Raw genomic sequence first — 24,109 nt, forward strand, 5'->3', positions numbered from 1 at the left:
TTTTTGATGTTTATTGGCTGCTTGGATTTGTCTTCCTAAGAAGTGCCTATTTAACTCTTTTGCCTTTATGTTGGGCTTTTAGTGTTTTTCTCATTGACTGTAGAGGCAGTCAATATATAAAGAATATATATATAAATATATAAAGAATAGTCATTCTTTATATATTCTGGATACAAATGCTTTGCTAGTTATATGCTTTGCAAATATTTTTACCCAGGCAATGGGATGTCTTTTCACTGTTTTTGATGACTTGATGAACTAGAGTTGTACATTCTAATGTAGCTGAATTTTTCATCTTTCCTTTATGATACATGCTTTGTGTGTCTTTCCCACTTTGAGGTAAAAAGACATATTTTTGGGGTGCCTGGGTGGCTCAGTGGGTTAAGTCTCTGCCTTTGGCTCAGGTCATGATCTCAAGATCCTGGGATCGAGTTCCTCATCGGGCTCTCTACTTGTGGGGAGACTGCTTCCCCCTCTCTGCCTGCCTACTTGTGATCTCTCTCTCTGTCAAATAAATAAATAAAGTCTTTTTAAAAAAAAACATATTTTCCTTTCAAAGGTTGAAATTTTGCTTTTTAACATTTAAATTGATAACCTACCTCTAATTTTTGCATATGATATAAAGTATGGATCTTTTTTTTTGTATTTGGATGGTAATGTCAACACTGTTTATTCTATACTCCATTGTTTTACCATGAATCAGCAATTCCATCCTTTTTCTCCCCATCTCTTTCTTACATCAAATGTCCATTTAAATGGCAGCTTGTTTCTAGCTGTTTTAATTTGTGCCATTCATCTGTTTGACTGTTTCTGCACTGGTAGCATAATCCCTTCTTTACTGCTTTCAGTCTAGTAAGTCTTAATATCTCAATAAACTGATAATTTTACTTTGCTTTTCTTACACTTGTTATTGTTAAAATTTTTTGTTGTTTAGTAATATCTTTTAAGAAATGACTGTTTATTTCCTGCTGCTGTATAAAAAAGTATTTTTGTATATTGATACTATATCCAACCGTGTCTACCCCTCTTAATTCTAATAATTACAGATTCTTAGATTTTTTCATGTAGTCATTTTTAGAAAATGGCAGTTTGTGTCATTTGTGAAAAATATGATTTTTTTGTGAAAAATCATTTGTGAAAAATGGCACTTTGTTTCTTCTATTCTGATCTTCCTTTTATTTGTTTTACTTGTCTTAGTGGCACTGATAGAACATCATGCAATAGAAGGAGTGAAGGCAGATCGTGGTTGTGTTCTTGATTTTAAGGGAATGCTTCTTCTTCCTTTTTTTTTTTGAGATTTTATTTATTTATTTGACATACAGAGAAAGATCACAAGTAGGCAGAGAAATAGGCAGAGAGGGAGGAGGAAGCAGGCTCCCCGCTGAGCAGAGCCCGATGCGGGACTTGATCCCAGAACCCTGGGATCATGACCTGAGCCGAAGGCAGAGGCTTAAACCACTGAACCACCCAGGCACCCTATATATTTTTTAATGGAAAGCCATTCTTGAATTCCTAGAATCATTATTTTTCTCGTGAATTATCAGATTCAGTTTGCTAATATTTGTTTAGAAGCTTCATTTCTATGTTTGTCAGTGAGATTTAATTTTTAAGTCTCATATTGTCTTTGATTTGATTTTAAGATCCATAAAATGAGTTAAGAATATCCCATATTTTTTCTCTTTCATAGGAATATATATTTAAGATTGTAGCCATCAGTTCCATGAGTGCTAAGTACATCTTGCCTTTATCATATATATTTTTAACAGTCTTCTAGAAAAGTTGCAAGAAAGTATGAAAGAACTTTTCTGGTGAACATGAGAATGAGTTGGCAACATGATGCCCCATCACCCCTCAATACAACAGAAGAGGGACATTCTCTTGTATAACGATTCTACAATCATCAAAAACAGGAAATGTACACTGATATTACTACCATCTAATGCTCAGCCCTCATATAAGTTTAAGCAATTGTCCCAACAGCACCTTAATAGCAGAGATCCAGTTTAGAATCACTTAGTGTCTTTGTCCTTGCATTTAGTTGTCACGTTGTTAGTTTCCTTCAATGTGGAACTTTTTTGAGATTTTATTTATTTATTTGACATACAGAGAAAGATCACAAGTAGGCAGAGAGGCAGGCAGAGAGAGAGGAGGGGAGCAGGCCCCCCGCTGAGCAGAGAGCCCCATGTGGGGCTCGATCCCAGGACCCTAGGATCATGACCTGAGCTGAAGGCAGAGGCTTAACCCACTGAGCCACCCAGGCGCCCCTTTAAAAAAATTTTTTTAAAAAAGATTTTATTTATTTATTTGAGAGAGAGAGATCACAAGTAGGCAGAGAGGCAGGCAGAGAGAGTGAGGGGGAAACAGGCTCCCTGCTGAGCAGAGAGTCTGATGGGGGGTTTGATCCCAGGTCCCTGAGATCATGACCTGAGCCAAAGGCAGAGGCTTAACCCACTAAGCCACCCAGGTGCCCCTAAAAAAAATTTTTTTTAAATGTGGTAAGAACCCTTAACATTGAGATTTACCCCTCTTAACAAATACTAAATGTGCAATATAATATTGTTAACTATTGGTGTACACTGTTGTAATACAGACCTCTAAACTTAATGATGAGGTTTAACTTTATACCCTTTAATCTTTATACCCACCGAACAGCAACTCCCCAGTTTCCTTTTTCCCTAGCCTTTGGCTACTCTCTCTTTCTATGTGTTTGGCTAGTTTGTATACCTTATATAAGTGGTATCATGCAATATCTGTTCCTATGTGACTGACTTATTTAGCATAATGTCCTCAGGGTTCTTCCATGTTGTAGCATATGGCAAGACTTCCTAATTTTTTAAAGACTGAATAATATTTCATTGTATGTATATATCACGTTTTCTTTATTCAGTCATCCTTCAATGTGCATTTAGGTTGTTTTTCACATCTTGGCTATTGTGAGTAGTGCTGCAGTGAACATAGGAGTGCAAATCTCTTTGAGATCCTGATTTCAGTTCTTTTGGGCATATACTCAGAAGTTAGATTGCTGGATCATATAGTTCTGTTTTTAATTTTTTAAGGAAATTCCATACTATTTTTCATATAAACACACCATTTTACATTCCTTCCACCTGTGCACAAGGGTTTCAATTTCTCCATATCCTCACCAACACTTGTTATCTATTGTTTTTGATAATATCCTTACTAATAGGTGTGAAGTGATACCACACTGTGACTTTTTTTTAAAGAAGACTTATTTATTTGAGAGAGAGAGAGAGAGCATGTGCACACTCAAGTAGGAGAAGGGGTAGAAGGAGAGGGAGAGAGAATCTTAAGCAGACTCCCTACTGAGTGCGGAGCCCAGCGTGGGGCTCAATCTCATGACCCTAAGATCATAACCTGAGCCGAAACCAAGAGTTGGACGCTCAAGCCACTGAGACAGCCAGGTGCCCCCCCATGCTGTGATTTTAATTTACATTTTTCTGATGAATAGTGATGTTGAGCATCTTCTCATATAGGTCTTCTTTGGAGAAAGGTCTATTCAAGTCCTTTGCTAATTTTTAAATTGAGTTCCTTATATATTTTGATATTTGGTTTTCAAATATTTTCTCCCATTCTGTAGGTTGCCTTTCCAACCTCATTTTTCCTTTGCTGTGCAGAAGCTGTTTAGTTAGATATAGTCCCACTTAACCTCTTTCTGCCTTTGTTGCCTATGCTTTTGGTATCATATTCAAGAAATCATTTCCTAGAGCAATTTCATGAAGCTTATCCTTTATATTTTCTTTTGGAGTTTTATAGTTTCATTTAAATCTGTAATCTGTTTTGGGGCACCTGGTGGCTCAGTCAGTTATGTGTCCAACTGTTGATTTCAGCTCAGGTCATGATCTCGGTTGTGGGATCGAGCCCCCTGTCAGCTCCACCCTCAGCAGGGAGTCTGCTTGGAATTCTCTCTCCCTTGGCCTCCTGCCCCAACTGGTGTGCACATGCTCTCTCTCTCAAAAAAAACCTTTGAAAAAACCCTTTAATCCACTTTGAATTTATTTTTGTGTAAGGCGTAAGGTAAGGGTCAGATTTCATTCTTTTGCCTGTGGCTGTCCAGTTTTCCCAACAGCATTTGTTGAAGAGACTAGCCTTTCCACATTATATACTCTTTGCACCCTTGTTGAAGATTAGGTGACCATGTGTACATAGGTTTATTTCTGGGGTCTCTATTTCTGGGCTCTATTTCCATTGGTCTATATGCCTGTCTTTATGCCAGTACCGTACTGTTTTAATTACTATAGCTTTGTAATGTATTTTGAAATTAGGAAATGTGAGGCTTTGTTTTGTTATTCCTTCTGAAGATTTTTTTTTTTAGCTATTTGGGTTTTTGTTGTGGTTCCTTATTAATTTTAGGCTTTTTTTCTATTTCTATAAAAAAATTCCATTGGGATTTTGATAAGAGATTGCATTGTATTTGTGAATCACTTTGAAGATTTTAAAGATTTTATTTATTTATTTATTTATTATTTATTTGACAGACAGAGTAGGCAGAGAGGCAGGCAGAGAGAGTGAGGAGGAAGCAGGCTTCCTGCTGAGCAGAGAGCCTGATGTGGGTCTCAGTCCCAGGACCCTGAGATCATGACCTGAGCCGAAGGCAGAGGCTTAACCCACTGAGCCACCCAGGCGCCCCCACTTTGGATACTATTATGGACTTTTTAACAATGTTAAGTCTTCCAATCTAAGAACATGGGAGTGTCTTCATTTATTTGTGTTTAATTTCTTTTATCGATGTTTCATAGTTTTTAATATGCAAGTTCCTTAAGTTTATTCCTAAGTATTTTGTTCTTTTTTGATGCTATTATAAATGGGATTATTAATTTCTCATCTTTTCATATTTCTACCACTTTTTGCTTTATATATATGTAATTTCTCATATCTTTTTATACTTCCATCAAATTTTGCTTTATGTGTATGTATATGTATATAAAGTATATAGAGGCTATATTATCAAACTCATTTTAGAATTTCTGTATCTTTTAATAAATTTAACATTTCATCCTATTTATTTATTTTAAAAGATTTTATTTATTTACTTGACAGAGATCACAAGTAGGCAGAGAGGCAGGCAGGCAGAGAGAGGGAAGCAGGCTTCCTGAGCAGAGAGCCCAATGCGTGGCTTGATCCCAGGACTCTGAGATCATGACCTGAGCCAAAGGCAGAGGCTTAACCCACTGAGCCACCCAGGTGCCCCACATTTTATCCTTTTTATATGCACCTTTCTCTGTAACAATGATTTTTGTCATAAAGTCCATTTTTTTTCTGATAATTAAAATAGCTATTCATGGTATTTGCCTGATAAAAGTTTTTTCTTAATTTTAGTTTTGTTTTTTTTTTAAGCTTTTATTTATTTATTTGTCAGAGAGTGAGAGAGCACAAGCAGAGGGAGCTGCAGGCAGAGGGAGAAGCAGACTCCTTGCTGATCAAGGAGCCCAATGCAGGACTCTCCTGGGATCATGACCTGAGCTGAAAGTAGAAGCTTAACTGACTGAGTCACCCAGGCGCCCAAAAGTTTATTTGTTAGTTTTAAGATTTATTTATTTTAGTTGAGGGGCGGAGGGAGAGGGGGAGAGAGAGAGAATCTCAAGCAGACTCCTGTCTGGGTGTGGACCCTGATGTGTCACTTGATCTCACAACCCTGAGATCATGACCTGAGTTGAAACCCAGAGTCGGATGCTCAACTGACTGAGCCAACCAGGTACCCTTTGCCTAATAAAAGGTTTTTTATTCTTTTTCTCCTCCAACTTTTTTATAGTCTATATTTTAGGCATATTATCTGTAAATAAATAGGACAGGCGTTGATTTTAAAACTATTTTAGGAAACCCTGTCTTTTAATTGGCAAACTTAGTCCAATTATATTTGTAGTAATTATTTTGCTATGTAATACCATCCTTTTTTGTGTTTTCTATTTTATCTGCTTTATCCTTTTTTATTCTTTCCTGACCTTTCCTGGGTGTGTGTGATTTATTGAGTTTTAAAAATTTAATCATACAGGTAGCTCAGTCAGTTAAGCTCTGCCTTTGGCCCAGGTCATGATCCCAGAGTCCTAGGATTGAGCCCTGTGTCAGGTTCCCAGTTGAGCAGGAAGTCTGCTTCTCCCTCTGCTCCTCCCCTGCTCATGCTCTCTCTCTTGCTTACTCTCTCAAATAAATAAATAAAATCTTTAAAAAAATGCATCATGCATTAATATTCTTTATATTTTAGTGATTAGCTTAAATTTTCAGTATGCATATCTGCATTAGAATCAATTAATAATTCTTTCCTCCTCCTGAATTATAAAGGACACTTGACCTCTCTACTTACTCCCTCCTAAAGTACAAGTTATAGTTTTCAATCCTTTAGTTTCATTTGCCTTCTACCCTTCAAATGAAGCATTATTTTGATCTCATTGATTTAGTTCTTTTTAGTTTATGCATATTTTACTAGGTTTTTGTTCATTGTTTTTGAGTTACAACTTCTTGCAAGTTCTTTTTTTTGCTTCTTGAACATCCTAAGCATTTCTTCACTGAGAGTCCCTTGGTGGTAAACTCAGTTTTTACTTGTCTAAAATAGCTTATTTGTAATAATTCTGGAAGGACAGTTTAGGGGGTAAAACGTTGTAGGATGATAATTATTTCCTCATTAAGATATTTTTAGGATTTTATTTTCCACAATTTGCTTAGTCTGTAATCATTTGTAGATAGCTTTTTTCCTACCTTTTACTAGCTACTTGAACATTCTTTTCTTTTTTGTTCTTCAGTTTATTTTTTAAAGACTTTTTTCTTTATTTGAGAAAGAGAGAGAGAGCATGAGAGGGGAGAAGGACAGAGGGAGAAGCAGACTCCCCACAGAGCTGGGAACCTGATGCAGGGATCGAGCCCATGACTCTGGGATCATGACCTGAGCCGAAGGCAGTGGTTTAACCAACTAAGCCCCCCAGGCGTCCCTTCAGTTTCTTTATTGTGTGTCTCCACATTCTTTATTGTGTCTCTCCTTATTTGGATTTGTTCTGCTTTCTGAATTTGTTTTCTGTTAGTTCTGGACATTTCTCAGATATTATCTTCTCTAGTATTGCCTTTCTTTCATTCCTCTGCTTCCTTCTTCTGGAGCTTGAGTTAGTCATATGTAAGTTCTCATTTTGTCTTCCATATTTCTTAATACTTAATTCATATTCTTAAAAAGGTTTTCATTTATTTGAGGGAGAGGGAGAGAGAGAGAGCACACAGAGGGAGAGTGAGAAGCAGTCTTCCCACTGAACAGGGAACCTGATGCGGGACTCCATCCCAGGACCCTGGGATCAAGACCTGAGCTGAAGGCAGACACTTAACCAACTGGGCCACCCAGGCGCCCTTTAATTCATATTTTTTACTCAATATGTTGCCTGAAGTTCTTCAGAGTCTAATATTGCCTTTCTTTTGCTTCAAATTTCTGCCAAACCTTATAGTTTATTTCCTTATACCATAATTCTGGACTGTAGCAGGCTTTCTTGGTAGGAATTCTGTGAGCCTTGGACAGAGGATGTAGTTCTTAAGATAGTATCTGCTTTTATTTCTGCTAGCTTGTTTGAGCTAGGCATCCTGGTATGCCAACAGCACATGACTGCTTTAGTTTTTTGGCTTGGAATTTCCTAGAAGATGCAGGTAATCTACATTTGAATCTCAAATATGCAGAGGTCAGGGCCCAAGATGATGTATTTTTGGGAAAAACTTTTTTTTTTAATTTATTGCCTAACCAACACAAATGAATTTCCCTCAGGTGAATCTTTTCTAGTCTGCCTTTTCTTTGAAGGTATAACTGTTACTTCAGGGCTATGCAGGGATCCCAGTTCTTGTCCCTCACTTTGCTTAGGCCCAAGATCTTTCTCTTTTTCCCAAATAGCCACTAAAACCCATTCCTCTAGGTTACCAACACCAGCGAACACCTTCAAGGAAACCATAGGTTCAACACTAGGTTAGCATTGCTGGTCTCCGGCTCCTTATTTTTGGTTCTTGGGGATATCTCTTATTTTTTAAAGTGCTTAACTAACCTTTAAAAAGATGTTTGTGGTGTTTTATTTGAATATCTGTTTAGGTGTGTTGGAAAGTTTTATTTTTGTTTTGAGATTTTTGTGTTTTGTTTTGAGGATATCTCGTCTACTATATTGTCAGAAATAAAAGTCAGCAATGTATCTTCAAGAAGTATTTTTTACTTAGACAAATATATTGATATATTGACAAATACATCGATATATTCTTTCTTTTCCATCATTTTTTAAAAGATTTATTTATTTTAGGTCACCTGGTCGGCTCAGTCAGTTAAGTGTCTGCCTTCAGCTTACATCATGATTCCAGGGTCCTGGGGTCGAGTCCTGCATCTCACTCCCTAATCAGTGAGGAGTCTGCTTCTCCCTCTGCCTCAACCCCTCCCCCCAGCTCTCTCTCTCAAATAAATAAGATCTTCACAAAAAAGATCTAGAGAGAGAGAAAGAGCAGTATATGTGAGAACGTTGGAGGGAGTGGCAGAGGGGGAAAGAGAGGGAGAGAGAATCTCAAGCAGACTCCCTGCCAAGTAGTGTGGAGTCCAAGATAGGGCTCGATCTAATCACCCTGAGATCATGACCTGAGCCTAAATCAAGAGTTGGCCACTTAACCAGCTGTGCCACCCAGGCACCACTTTTCCATCATTTTTCAGCTTTGAACATCTTCCCTCCTCCATAGACATGTTAAATGTTTACGTAAATTTCTTCTAATTTAGTTATGGCTTTTTTTTTTTTTAGTGCTAATATAGAATTAATATTATAAATGGTCTGTTTATGTATATAATTAATATTCATCAGTAGTTCAAGGGCATTTTAGATAGGAAATAAAGGCTGGAAGGGAGCTTATATTTAGAGTGTTAAGGATTTTATATTCACTCTCATTTTAATCCTTACCACAGCCTTATGAAATAGGAATTATCTTGATTTTATGACTAGGTTAACTGAGGGGCTCAGAGAGGTTAAATAATTTGTTTAGGGTCACATTCATGCAATTTACCATTAAATCTGAATTTTGTTATTCAGGGCTTTTTATCTGCTTATTACTTAGTTTTACATTTGGCTCATATACAACTAACTGAGAGGTAGGGGAAGTAGGGAGACACACTGCCGATTGTCAAAGTAAGTTTGATTAGCAGCAGATAGAGGGGCCAGGACGAGAGACTAGACATGTTCACATGGGTATGCAATCAGAGAGTATGCCAGAAAACCACAGAGGCAATCGAGGCAGCAGATGGTTTGTGTCAAATTAAGGAAGGAAATCACATTTATAGAATACACAGTGTGCCAGACACTGGGACAGGTGGTGATGCTTTATTTAGGTTATCTCATTTAGGCCTCCCCACAGAGCTGGAGATGAGTGTTAAGACTGACAGCAGGTGGTAGCAAGGTCTCAGACCCTAAGGGTTCAGGGTTAGAATTCCAGTTCTTGAGAAAATTGAGGCTCTTCAGGGCTCTGATTTTGGTTATCTGTCCTTTTTTTTTTTTCCCCCTGATTGTAACATTAATAAGTATTGAGAAAACTTGAGAAATAAGTCTAAAGAAGTAAATACAATGAACCATAATCTACCAAGCAGCAGACATTTGTTATTAAGTATGTGCATTTTGTATAATTGTTTTTCACACAGCTGGTATTTATATATATATATATATATATATATATATATATATATATATATATACTGTTCTTTTTTTTAAAAGATTTTATTTATTTATTTGACAGAGAGAGAGAGATCATAAGTAGGCAGAACAGCAGGCAGAGAGAGAGGAGGAAGCAGGCTCCCCGCCGAGCAGAGAGCTCGATGCGGGGCTTGATCCCAGGACCCTGAGATCATGACCTGAGCGGAAGGCAGAGGCCTAACACACTGAGCCACCCAGGCACTCCTATATACTGTTTTATATCCTGTTTTACAAGCAGTATTTCATGAGGATTTCCCTATAGGTCCAAATACTCTCTTAAACATTTGCTTTTAGCGGGTAATGTGTATATGTATTTATGTAAGCACCAGCTTAAAATGAAACACAGCAGTCCCCTCTCCCATCTCTAAATTCTACATTCCAACAGCAATGATCTAACTCTTATAGTTACTCCTTCTGGAATTTGTCCTCATATTTCTAAATCATATCAGTTTTATTTATTTATTTAATTTTAAAAATTTATTATTATTATTTTTTAAAATATTTTATTTATTTGACACAGAGAGATCACAAGTAGGCAGAGAGGCAGGCAGAGAGAGAGAGAGGAAAGCAGGCTCCCCACTGAGCAGAGAGCCAGATGTGGGGCTTGATCCCAGGACCCTGAGACCATGACCTGAGCTGAAGGCAGAGGCTTAACCCATTGAGCCCCCAGGTGCCCCAGTAATATCAGTTTTAGATATTATCTATTGGTTTTCTATTATGAAAGCTGAAGACTCCATAATAGTTTCCCTCATCCCATTTTTCTAATACTGTAATGACTCAATTTTTGTTTCTGTTGTAGTTACAAATATTATTTACTGAGCCAGGAGTTATACAAGGCTGAAACTTTTTTTGTACAACTCTATTTGTAGCTTTGGAATTAATAATTCCTTCATTTATTTTTAGTTTTGTCATTTCTTTTCAGAGACTCTAGCAGATTTATGAAAGCCCCCTCATGCTGTTTTCCCTGTGATCAAATGCATCAGCTAATCCCCAAGGAGCATCCCCCGTACCCCTAGGATTCCCTGTCTTGCTCCACCCTGTGCCCTCCTTCAGATGCTTTCTAGGCCAGCTACATCTCTGTCTTCATAGGGTGTCTTTTCACCCTAGAAGTTCCCTTTATGTCTTTCTTGCTAGATTTTGTTCTCATTTTCAGTTGGGTAGAATAGCTTCTTACGAAAAGGTGTATAGAGATAGTTTTTTTTGAGGCTTCTTGTATTGGTTATCCATTGCTTTGTAATAAATTACTCCAAAACGTAGTGACTTAAAACAACAATGAAATCTATTACTTTGCAGTCTCTGTAGCAGGAATTTGGTTCTGGCTCAGGGAGTCACATAAAGTTGCAATAAAGAAGTCAGCCAGCGAAGCAGTTATCTAAAGGCTTGACTGGGAGCTGGGAGGATCTGCTTCCAAGGTGACTCACTCACAGGGCTGACAAGTTTTTGCTGGTTGTTGGTTGGAAGCTTTAGTTCTATGGGCCTCTCCAAATACTGCCTGAGGGCCCCCAGGACCCTGTGACTGTATCTCTGAGAGTGAGTGATCCAAGAGAGCAGGACAGAAGGAGGATGTTTTTTATGACCCAGATTTCTGCCACATTCTGTCCATTAGAAGTGAGTCACTAACTCCTATCTGCATTCAAAGGAGTAAATATAGGTGTGGAGATTGGAGGGGAATTGGATTTTGAAGACAAATATATAAGAAGTACTTTAAAAAGCTAAATTACTTGTTGAACAAAGAAGCCTCTATAGGCACCTAAGCAAGGGAGTTTGGATGCCCCTTTCTTTTCCAGGTGTCCTCTAGCTGTTGTGTTAATGACTTTCTTTCCTGCTCAGGAAAGGTTTTTGAGGATCTTATGGGGTTGAGGATGAGAGAGAGAAGGACAAAGAAATAAGAGAGAGAATAGATTCAAAGTACTTCTTTCTGTACACTTTATACTTTTAATATCTTTAGAGATGTCTTCAAACCTTCAGATATTTCAGGGTCATTTTTTTTTAAAGTATAGAGAATGATTAGGGGACTTATTTTAGAATTTTTGCTTGACTTAGGATAATTTTATCAATAGAAATGAAAGAGAATGTACCAGTTAAATTTTCGTATTCTTGAAAACAAAATGTTTATCACTTCCACTATGTATTAGGAGTCAGTCATCTTTGGCTGGAGAATCTGAGAATCTGATCTGTTTATAGTTGTCACACTATTGTGACCATGGCTGGGGTCTGCTCTCCCTTTTCCTCTGATATATAACATTTCCCAGTGCTTATAGCACAATGTAGATAAGGCTGGAATATTTCATAAGCCTTTACCAAAGGTAGGAGAACAAGTAAAAGGAAATAAGCATAGAGCGTAGCATGCAAGGAGATGATTTTTCATATGAGATCTAGTTTTAGTCTTCAGCTTTATTTTCTTTAGCTCCTGGCTTGCCTCAAATCGACAAAAGCCACCTTCTCTCTACCACTCAGGAGAACCTTCAAGCATGTATAGACTCTAAATTTCAAACCTGAAAGAGAGGATCTCATGATTCACACCGGGAGAGCTGCCAAATGGGTGTGGCGCGTGCCTTCCACAAGAAATCCTATCTAACTGTATTCCAATAGTTTCTATGAGAAGACAACGATCCTATCTAACTATATATAAGAGTAGCCTATCCTTACTAGAGTAAGTGTGTGGGGTGGGTGGGGTGGGAATCTCTCATAAGTTTTTTATATAATGAATCTATATATTACACTTATGTACATTTTATCCCTTTGAAAATATGGGATTATAATGTTTTCTAATTAAAAGAACAAGGGGCTAGAATTAGTAGACCTGGATTCTAGTCTTATTTGCCAGTAGTAAATCATCTCTTTTAGGAAGTCCCTCAATTATTCTATAGTTTTGTTGTGAGATGTGGATATAGTCTATAGTTTTATGATTTTGACTATCATTAGATTTAAAATTATAGAATTCATACTTGAATCTTTCTTTTTGTGATACAGTAGTCTATTTTGTATGATATTGAGATATTATTGAGGAATACAGGCCCAATTACTGTTGTGATAAGAAAACATGACCCATTTTATAATGATACATTTTATAGGACAGGTTCTTTATTATACTGACAAGTAAGACCTGCATATATTTAAGAGGGGATTGGAGGTTACTATGAATTTATGTAAAGTAAACTTTTACTCCCATATCGCATATAAATTTAGATGTTCTTAAACAACTTAATTGCATGTATTTAAATCTATACTTATATTCTGTATTTTCTAGTTTTATTTCTTTCATGTTTTTGGCATTTTATTGTAAAAAATTTTAAGTTAGCAAACAAAAGTATCATATGTTAAAGTATTTTAAGAGCAAGTTATTTCGTACTCATAGTTAAGATTGATTTTTTTATTTCTACTTATGCATAATATATATATTTTTTTCAGAGTGAAAAGCTTTTGTTATATGATACAGTCCAGAGTGAATTGGAGGAGAAGATAAGAAGGCTTGAAGAGGATAGGCACAGTATTGATATTACTTCAGGTAATGGGAATGACATGATGGTGATGGTTTACCTTAACTGACACTGGACCTGTGGTTTACTGTAGTGTCTCATAATATCCTAGTCCCCTAAAATAAATGTTCTGTAAATGAAGTGCCCTAATGAGAGGAGAAAGGGGAAGATGTTTAAAGAATTTGATAGGCTTGTGATTGTTGCTTTGATTTGAATTCATATTTCAGAAGGACATAGAAAATGGAGCACAAGAAAAGGGACAAAAGAGAAGTTGACAGCAACTACAGGAGTAAGAATAGTACACTATAAGAATAATAAGAATATTTTATAATACATATGTAATATATTTTATAATATAAGAATAGTTTTAGAAGACAACTCCAGTAAGTCTTAAAAGTCTAAGTGTTAAAAGATCAGGTAGAAGAAGGAATAAAAACCTTTTCTTTTTGGTATCACACAAATTGGAAATTACAGGGAGTAGATTTGTTTTAGAAGAAGGAAAAACTTAATAATTAGATCAGTCTAAGATTGAAATTGCTTTTTCAGGGGTATTTCTACATTCTACATTGGGTGGAAGGTTTTCTACATTGGGTGGAAGATATACTGGGTTATCCTACAGGTCTTGCATGTATATTATTTTATCTCTTATAAATTGTATTTCTCTGGTGTAGAAAAGGCACAGTGGAGTCAGATAAGCTGAATTCTAATGCCATTGCCCCAATCCCTACTACTTGGGTGACCATGAGTGACAGTTACTGTAGCTTTTCTGATTCAATCCCCCTCATTTGTAAAATTGAAATGATAGGAATACCTACCTCAGACATAGCTTTGAGGATTAGGTGACACAATGCATGCGATGTATATTTAACAAAGTACCTGACATATGTTCATCAGTTACTAGTCATTAAGTGCCAAGTTGATTTTTACTTTAATAATGGCAGAGGAAATTTTATGAATATATAGCTGCTCATTATATAGTCATATGTGTATATACATAGTTTATAATGAAATTTTCTGCCATGAAAATACATAGCTTTTTCACCCCACTTTTATCTTCAGAGATTAGCTAATACTTAATTTTTATTTACTTGCCAGAACTGTGGAATGATGAGCTTCAGTCAAGAAAGAAGAGGAAGGATCCTTTCAGTCCTGACAAAAAGAAGCCAGTTGTTGTTTCAGATATCCTTTTCTAATTTTTTTTTTTTTTTGCTTTGGTATACACTTTTGCATTGCGCACATCTTTGTAATTTTTATTAGTATACACTGACTTTATTTATATGATCCTGTAATAGGTAAAAGATGATTTCCAAAACTGAGGCAGAAGAATATAATTTAGATTAAGAGGGGTAGGGAAGGAGTAGAAATTTAGTTACGATCTTAACTTTGAAAATACGGCTTTGTAGTTCACAAAGGCTTCAATATGAATATACCATGATTAATTCACATGTATTTTTTTTAACATTTTTCAGTGTTTCTGAAGTTGGGAGTGTTGTTATTTATTTATTTTACGTTTTTTGTTTGTTTTTTGAGAGAGAGAGAGAGAGAGAGGAGCAGCAGAAGGAGAGGGAGAGAGAGAATCTTAAGCAAGCTCCGTGCCTGGTGTGGAGCCTGGTGTGAGGCTTGATCCCATGACCCTGTCATCATGACCTGAGCCAAAATCAAGAGAGTCAGACAAAATCTTAATGGACTGAGCCACCCATAACCCCCAAAACTGGAGTGTCTTTAACTTAAAGTAGTATGTGCTTTCAATCTTGGTGTCCCCTTACCTCCCTGACTTTTCCCATCCCCACCTCCAAAAACAGTGATTAGGTTGGTGGTATATCTTACAATCAGTGATCTCCTAGAAGAGAATATGGTTATAGCTGAATATATTTATCTGAAAAAATATATATATAATATATATATGAATATATTTATCCTGGTACCAGAATATATTTATCCTGATACTAAGTTTTTTGGAGAATAACTTGAAGTCAGAATTTGTCATGCCAAAAGGATTATGTCCACAAGTCATTGTTCCAATTCTCTGAAAAATAGAAGTTTGGAAATAAAATTCAAAGTGTGGGGGCACCTGGGTGGCTCAGTGGGTTAATAAGCCTCTGCCTTCGGCTCAGGTCATGATCTCAGGGTCCTGGGATCGAGTCCCGCATCGGGCTCTCTGCTTGGCAGGGAGCCTGCTTTCTCCTCTCTCTCTCTCTCTGTCTGCCTCTCTGCCTACTTGTGATCTCTCTCTGTCAAATAAATAAATAAAATATAAAAAAAAAAATTCAAAGTGTGAAATTCTTTTTTTTTTTTTTTAAGATTTTATTTATTTATTTGACAGAGATCATAGGTAGGCAGAGAGGTGCGCAGAGAGAGAGAGAGAGAGGGAAGCAGGCTCCCTGCTGAGCAGAGAGCCCAATGCAGGGCTCGATCCCAGGACTCTGGGATCATGATCTGAGCTGAAGACAGAGGCTTTAGCCCACTGAGCCACCCAGGCACCCCAAAGTGTGAAATTCTTACAGTTAAATTGACCTTGACTTTTTTACGTCCATATATAGTTTATATGCTACAAGACCTTGATATTCTTGAAGACTGGACAACAATTAGGAAGGTATGATTAAAAAGCAATGAATATGAATTATCTTTTTATAGTCTACTTTTGAAGATTGTCGATTTTCACTAATACATCAAAGTATGATTATTGTTAATATGCCTTACTTTGCAACATTCTCTCTATGGCAGTTAATGCTAATACAGATACAATCCACTGTTGTGGACTGGAAGAATATTTTAAGAGAGACACATCAGCAATTTGTATTTTTTCCTGCAATAATGTAATTAATTTATGCAAAAGTCCAGAAAAGCATTTATTGAGGTTACCCGAAAGTAATAAATAATCTTTCTGTGCTTAGTCCTTAGCCCAGTCCTGGGCATTTGTTGAATGAATGAAAGTGAATATTTCAACTCTTATTGTATGTCTTGCATTCTGTCATTGAACGTTCAAGAATTATAGGATTTTCTGTGCTTGTTTGAAAGTGGAGACTTATGTCTTATATTAAATTTTTCCATTTTCAGAAACTTCTTAGTTGCAAGAGATCAGTTCAGGTATTGATAACACCTCTAGGTGGAATGGTTATTCTTTATATTCCTTGTGGTCTTGGACATTAAAATTTATTAGAGCAGCTGAAGACTATATTTCACTGTTAGCTACTGAGGTCATCAGTAGTGTTGTAGACCTTAAATAGATCCCAAAATGTGCTTTCAGTCTATAAACTCAATGCCTTTCTTCTTGTTTTAATTAAGGCAATGGCTACACTGGGTCCACACAGAGTGAAAACAGAACGTAAGTCATTTAATCCAAGTTCAGCAATCTTCTCTGTGGGGACTGGTTGAATAAGGGTTGTTAAGTTATCCACATATTAAACAGCGCCCCCATCAGTGGTTACATTTCATCAGTGAACACTACTCCTGGAAATAAAATATGTTAAAATCCTATTTAAAATTGGCAGTAGTAACTGATAATGCACCTGCTTCCCCTTCTGGCACTTGTGTAGTTAACTGACGATTTATTGTACATTCTATAACTTCATTTTGTCGTTATATTAAAACTTAGTTAATTATACAAGAAATGTAAGAAATTAAATTCTCTCTTTTTAAGATTTTACTTATTTATTTCACAGAGAGAATGGCAGCGAGAGAGGGAACACAAGAGGGGGAGTAGGAGAGGGAAAACAGGTTTCCTGCTGAGCAGGGAGCCCAACACGGGGCTCAATCCCAGGACCCCAGGATCATGATCTGGGCCGAAGGCAGATGCCACCAAGGGGCCCCTAAATTCTCTTTTTTTATTTTATTTAATTTATTTATTTATTTATTTATTTTTAAAAGATTTTTTATTTATTTATTTGACAGAGAGAGAGCACAAGCAGGCAGAGAGGCAGGCAGAGAGAGAGGAGGAAGCAGGCTCCCTGCTGAGCAGAGAGCCCGATGCGGGGCTCGATCCCAGGACCCTGAGATCATGACCTGAGCCGAAGGCAGCGGCTTAACCCACTGAGCCACCCAGGCGCCCCATAAATTCTCTTTTTTTAAAAAGGAGATTTTATTTGAGAAAGCAAGAGAGAGAGAGCTTGGGGGAGGGGAGCACCAGAGGGAGAAACAGACTCCCCACTGAGTAGGGAGCCTGCTGTGGGACTTGATCTTGGGACTCTGGGATCATGACCTGAGCTAAAGGCAGATGCTTAACCAACTGGGCCACCCAGGCACTCCTCTCTTATTTCTATTAGATTTACATTTGTTATCTAAGAAATATTTTTAGTATTTTTTTCACATATATGCATGGATGGGTGTTACTTCTTAATGTTCTGCAGTTTTGTTCTTCTGACAATGTCTTACTAATATAACAGTTTTTGAACTGATCCCTTTAGCACCTGTGAAACTGGAGAAACATCTGCACAGTGCTAGATCTGAAGAAGGAAGATTATATTATGATGGTGAATGGTATATACGTGGACAAACAATATGTATTGATAAAAAAGATGAATGTCCTACAAGGTAAAAATGATCATTTCAGCATTGCTCAGTGATTACAACATTATTGTCAATAATAATGTAGTGTATTCATAATGCACCATTAGTTGCCTCTGGATCCTTCTTTTCTCTTGGCATATGATTTAGTTAGCATATGTGTTCACCAGTGTTAATATTTATAGACCAACGTCACATACTAAGTTCTTGAGCACAAGCGTTAACACAAGAGGAAATGTTGGAATTATTTAGCCCAGGTAAGTGGTCCCATTTGTTAGTTCTTACAGTAGATGAATTGTTAGGATTTTAATATTATGATCTTTACACCAGACTGTTACGAGTTTTGGCTGGATATACTGATCATTAACTTTTTTGGGTGTGTTACAGTGTTTTGGATACAAAGAAAGAGTATTAATTAGACTAGGAAAGGAATGGAAAATTCAAGAGAGCCTTAAGAGTTATAGTATAACTTGAAAACTGAAACCTGCCTTTTAAAAGACTCAATCTGTCTAAGCTAAAATAACTTTTCTATAATTGTATAGCCTTCTAAGTTTTTCTTTTCTTTTTAAAGATTTATTTAAGTAATCTCTATACCCAATATAGGGCTCAAATCCACAGCCCCGAGATCAAAAGTCACATGCTCCACTGACTGAGCCAGCCTCCCCGATAGCCTTCAAAGTTTTATCTGGTTGTAGCCTTTGGAAAATATTAATGCTAATCACTGCTTTTGTTCCTTTAGTAGTTTAGGATTTATTTCTCTCAGAGTGGTAGCCTTCTATACTAAGAAAGTATCTTTTTCTAGGTATGAATGGTAAATGCCGTGTTTGTATTTAGGGAAGAATGCTCACTTTCCAAATATAGTAGATTTACTTAGACTGTAATTTCATCTGTAAAGTTTTATGATAGTAGGAGCATTGTGTACAGTAACTTGCATCATAGAAGCCCACTGAGCTAATTTCTAGGTTCTATGTGCTACCCCTAGATTCTTTGCTTTATCTTACTGCTTTTAAGACATTTTACTGACTATTTAGCATAAATATGATTTAAAAAGAAATGAAATAAGAGTATTAAACACAAATCTATTTTTAAAAATATTTCTACATAAAGATAAGTAGTGTCAAAAAGAATCCATGGAAGTACCATAGATGGTTGACACTGGGAATTAGGCATTGGTATTTCTAAGATTTCCTACACTGGATGTTACATGTAAATGATGCATCACTAAATTCTACTCCTAAAACCAGTATTACACTATATGTTGACTAGCTAGAATTTAAATAAAAACTTAAGTGCATACTCTGAAAAAATAAAGCATTTGAAAAAAAAATTAAGACACTGACAAGATTTCCTATAGCCAGAGCTGATATAAATTAGAGGTGTAATACTATGTGATTAGTTTTTTTTAGCTCCACTTGTTTTTGGGGGGTGGGGTGGAGTGGGGATATAGTAGGAACAATGTGCATTTAATACTTCTAATAGTAAATATGACCGATTCTATTAAGGAAAGAAAGGAGATTGTCTCTTAAGTGTTGCTGAATGTGATGTTTTCGACAACATGCCCTGCTGCTAGTGGTAAATGACAATTATATACCTGAATCTACTCTTGCAGTCTGGCTATTCTGGTTTTATGGCTAGTACTCTAAAATGAGTGGCAGAGGCGTATTGCAATTCATTCATTCATTCCTTTTTCTCCCCCCCTTTTTAGTGCTGTAATTACAACAATTAACCATGATGAAGTTTGGTTTAAGAGGCCTGATGGAAGCAAATCTAAGCTTTACATTTCACAGCTACAGAAAGGAAAATATTCAATTAAACATTCATAATCATGATTTAAGTGTTATCTAAAGCTACCTTATTAGTGTTATCAAGTGTGATGTGCCATGGGAGTTAAAAATGTATTCAATAACTTAATATTCTCATCAAATCATGAGAGACTGTATTTGTAGGTAGTACTCTAAGTAGACCTCATATTGATATGTCAATGAGACCGTAATAAAAACTTAATCATGATCATTACATTTATTTGCCTTTTAGGTCCAATGACCAACAGGTATATATAGTAGGGATTTCTTACTAAATTTTTTTCTTTGTTTTTTAAAAACATTATGGAAATCCATTTTATCTTTAGTGAACTCTGTTGCTAAATGGCTATGTTTGTCTGCAATTTCTTTGATTTTCCATATCTTTGTCACTCATGGTGTTTGTAAATAAGCCTGATAAAATGTTTCCTATAAATGGTTTGTACTAGTACATTAGTGTTAAATGAGAATTGAAATTTAAACATATGTACGTGAGTATGTATATATGGCATCATCAGCTTATTTAGAACTGATGGCCTTTCTTTACAATCTTGTTTGACCCAAAATGAAGCTATTGGGTTTGAAAGCTAAAGGGAGCACTTTTGTAGACTAGCAGCTTTCCTTCTCTTCCTTGATGGTATGGTGGTGACCTATTTTTACAAATTGTACTTAATGTTAATTAGTAAAATTTAGTGTCAAGTAATAACAGGCTTTACCCGTATTCCTCGTGAGCCTTTTGAGGGCAAGGCATTCATGATGCCGTGTATAAGTGGTGCATAGTAACTGACGGTTTTGTGGTGCGTGCTGTTCATGTCTGGCCTTCTGAAACAGCTTTTTAGTAAGCATTTTCCAGAGGTAAAACTAGGTTCTTATTTTATTCCTAGGGCAAAGTAGACAGGGATAATATTCTTGAATCTATTCCAGAATTAGTGTTTTTCTCTTTGGTGTTTCTACACTTTAAGGCCACTTGGTGCAATTTAGAAAGTATTGGCCTCTCTTCCCTTAGCCACATGCAAAATTCTAAAAACCTCAGGAACAGTACAAAGAATTGAAACCCTCAATATGGCAGCACAATTGGCTGTAGTATATATTAGGGTACAACCAAATCAAGTTTTCCTGGTGGTCTTGTGCACTTTAATTTGTTATAATGAGACTGAGGAGGATGAGGAAGAGAGGTACTTACTAACACATAGGGCAGGAATCTCTGCATTATTCCGTTTGTTTTCTTACTATTTTGCCTCTGCAAACATCTTTCTGTGCAGATCACTACTACACAGTTGCCAAATGTTAAAATATTTGACTTCTGAAATTCGTTATCAACAAAGTTATTTACTTTGTTCTGTTTCTAATTAACCTTAGCAAATGTAAATAATGTCATAATCCTGTAGTATTTGACAGTACTTATGTATACAATGTTTCATAAGCATTTTTAATAAGATTTGTATTTTTAAATTTAGTATAATAAAAAGATGTGTTTGAGTGTCATTTGTAGTGTCTTGAATTACACGTGTGTAAGTTCTTTATAACCTGTCCACTTCTAAGAATGATTTCAGCCAATTTACATTAATAGGTACAGAGAGTTGAAGTGTTGAACAAATATTTCTGCTTCTCTACACCATGGTTCAACCTCTACTGGGGGTATATTTAGGTCTTCAAGATGGCCAAGTTATACTTTTTTTTTTTTAAAGATTTTATTTATTTATTTGACAGAGAGAAATCACAAGTAGGCAGAGAGGCAGGCAGAGAGAGAGGAGGAAGCAGGCTCCCTGCTGAGCAGAAAGCCCGATGTGGGGCTCGAACCCAGGACCTGGGATCATGACCTGAGCCGAAGGCAGCGGCTTAACCCACTGAGCCACCCAGGCGCCCCTGGCCAAGTTATACTTAATTTAAAAATATACACATATGTTATACTTTAATAAAAATGCACCGCATATGTTGTGAAATTCTAAATAGAAAATCTTAATTTTACAAACTATGATTGAGTGCATTTACTTTGAAAACATTTAACTATAATCATCTCTAAAGTATTATAAAATAAATTTATAAATATTTTTTATTTTATATTGGCAGTATGTCATCGGACTCTGGTCAAAAGGTTTAGGAGGACTGTTAGAATCTGTGAAGTGTGGTATTATCAGTTGCTGCTGGTCTTGTCATGTTTATAATTAGCCTCTGTTTTAGGATCAGTTTAGGGCCTCTTCTGCCACAGCTCCCAGTTTTTCATAATCAGCCCACCCCTTCCTGCCACTTTCCATTAAAAAAATACCCCAACCATCATGAATCCAATGCATCACTAATAATTATTAGTAAATTAAGAGCACACTCCTCGGGGCACCTGGGGGGCTCAGTCATTAAGCATCTGCCTTCAGGTCAGGTCATGATCCCAGCGTCCTGGGGTCGAGCCCCACATCTCGCTCCCTGCTCCACAGGAAACCTGCTTCTCCCTCTCCCACTCCCCCTGCTTGTGTTCCCTCTCTAGCTGTGTCTCTCTCTCTGTCAAACAAATAAATAAAATCTTAAAAAAAAAAAAAAGCACACTCCTCATTCTGTCCCTTTCTCTCATTGGCAGCCTGAGCACTGAGCACTTCTCATTACAGCCTTCCAGAGGCTGTTCTGAAATACACATTGGTACTCAGAACTCAAACCCCACTCAGAGAACTATGTACACCTCACCGATAATTATTTGAAAAGAAAAACAGGGGTATTGGCTGTTATTTTGAAGATTTTTTTGTGGACCCAGTAAGTTCAGTACACTAAAACTGAACTTAAATGAATTTATAAGGTAAAAAAGTAGATGCAGGATGAATACACTAGTTAGGATTTATGTAGTCCCATGCCAAACTGAAATATAAACTATTTTAATTGCTAAAGATAAGGAAACCTAAATTTTTTTTTTAAATGAAAGCTTATAATGGGGTTAGGGAAAAATGCATATTCCTTATATTGTCTTTATGGATGAGCTATAGGAATTGTGGCTGGTAGGTCAGGCGGGATTAACTGAGGCAGTTTACCCTATTGGTCACTGTTGCCCAGTCTTGCTCTTTACTTCACAGGCCCCAAAACTTGAACTTTATTTATATGTCTTGTAATGGGCTGAACTGTGCCTCCCACCTCCTTCACCAAATTAATATGGTGAAGCCATTACCCCCAGCTCCTCAGAATGTGACTATATTTGGAGACTGGGTCTTTAGAGAGATGATTAGTTAAAATGAGATCATTTTAGGGTGGACCCTAATCCACCTGACTGATAGGAAATTTGGACATCAGACATGGGCATACAGAGCAGACTGTGTGAGGACAGGGCAAAGTCAATACCTGCTGGCCAAGAAGAGAGACCTAAGAAGAAACCAAACCTGCCAACACCTTCATCCTGGACTTCCAGTATCCAGCACTGTGAGAAAATAACATTTCTGTCATTTAAGCCTCCTAGTCTGTGGTATTTGGTTACCACAGCCCTAACAGACTGGTAACATGCCCCAAGGTGACAGCTTTGGGGAGATTAGGCTGACCAACTCACAGAGGTTTGAAGGGGCAGCCAAGAGTCAGTTTAATAATTTAAATTGGTAAGTATAATTGAGAAGGAGACTTGACTCCTCAAGTCAGTTTTCTCCTTCTAGGAAAATCTGTGTGAAAGCAACCTTGTGATCAGGATACTTGTTTTGGTGAAACTGGAGTCATCAGTTCTCTGGTGAGGGTATCTCCTTTCTGGCATTGTGCTGGACACACTGCTATCATCTTCATTTTGACTTTTTTTTTTTTTCCTGCTGACCAAGATATCTCCCATTACTGGGCTGTGCAGGCCTTGCCCACTTCCCCCCTTAAGTTCTTTCTGTGCTGTAGGCTTTCCCTCTCTGGCCAGTTTATTGGACCAGAATGGGCCCTGATGCATGGGCAGCCAGTCGTAGTACTATAATTTTTAATGCTTGCCAAGTACCAAGAATTGTATTTGATGTGTAAACAGAATGTTATTTAATATTTTCATGTTCAAAACAAAATGAACATAATGTAAGAATTCTAATGTGTTTACTCTTTATAAATTTATCATATATTAGGAATTTCTGGTCATGAGGTTTTTCCCAAGGTATGAGAGGCAAAATACTATGACATAATTTTTTTGGAGTGTTCTGAGACTGAGTTGATTTTATCTCAAGTTGCTAAACTTTCTGAAAAAAATGTGTGTTTATCTCTCTCTTCCTTCCTCCCCACACACCCACCCACCTATATTCATCTGTTCATCCATCCATCTATCCATTTATCGCTAGGAAGCAACTGTAAGTCTCAAATTTCTTTGCTCCTAAACTTGAAGCTAATGTATTCTCTTTCAAAGACATTTTATTATTAAAGGTCAAAGGAAAACATTATGTAGTAACAGTCTTTAAAGTAAGTCTTTAAAGTTTACTTTGCCTCTCCTTATCTTTTTTCCTGTGTCTGATATAGTTTTGAGGTGGGTGACCTTGCCAGCACACTGTTGCATTCTTTTGAAGACAGAATTGTCATAATTCTAGTCCAGAAGCAGGCCACATGGTAGCTTTCCATCTCTACCAGAAAGATTACAGTTAATGTTAAACTGCTTAGCAAACCAGATTCTTGAGCAGAGGCTAAATGATATCTGCTATTAGAGGGATAGATAGGAAAAGAA

The 24,109-nt window shown here is 36.8% G+C and overlaps 1 protein-coding gene across 3 annotated transcripts in view; it reads left to right on the plus strand.

Annotated features, from left to right (window-relative positions):
* BRMS1L (BRMS1 like transcriptional repressor) overlaps positions 1 to 20,955 on the plus strand; it is a 31,962-nt gene extending 11,007 nt beyond the window's left edge. For 2 of the 3 annotated variants that reach the window (XM_047738213.1, XM_047738215.1), the window contains 6 exons: positions 13,101 to 13,197; positions 14,264 to 14,347; positions 15,697 to 15,761; positions 16,454 to 16,493; positions 17,551 to 17,698; positions 19,377 to 20,955. In XM_047738213.1, the coding sequence (XP_047594169.1) occupies positions 13,101 to 13,197; positions 14,264 to 14,347; positions 15,697 to 15,761; positions 16,454 to 16,493; positions 17,551 to 17,698; positions 19,377 to 19,494 (552 nt within the window). In that variant the 3' untranslated portion in view covers positions 19,495 to 20,955. The remainder of the gene's footprint in view (positions 1 to 13,100; positions 13,198 to 14,263; positions 14,348 to 15,696; positions 15,762 to 16,453; positions 16,494 to 17,550; positions 17,699 to 19,376) is intronic. The other variant, XM_047738214.1, reaches the window with a different exon arrangement.
* The last annotated feature ends 3,154 nt before the right edge of the window (positions 20,956 to 24,109 follow it).

The sequence above is a fragment of the Lutra lutra genome, chromosome 7, assembly GCF_902655055.1.
Source record: "Lutra lutra chromosome 7, mLutLut1.2, whole genome shotgun sequence".
NCBI classification, from domain to species: domain Eukaryota; kingdom Metazoa; phylum Chordata; class Mammalia; order Carnivora; family Mustelidae; genus Lutra; species Lutra lutra.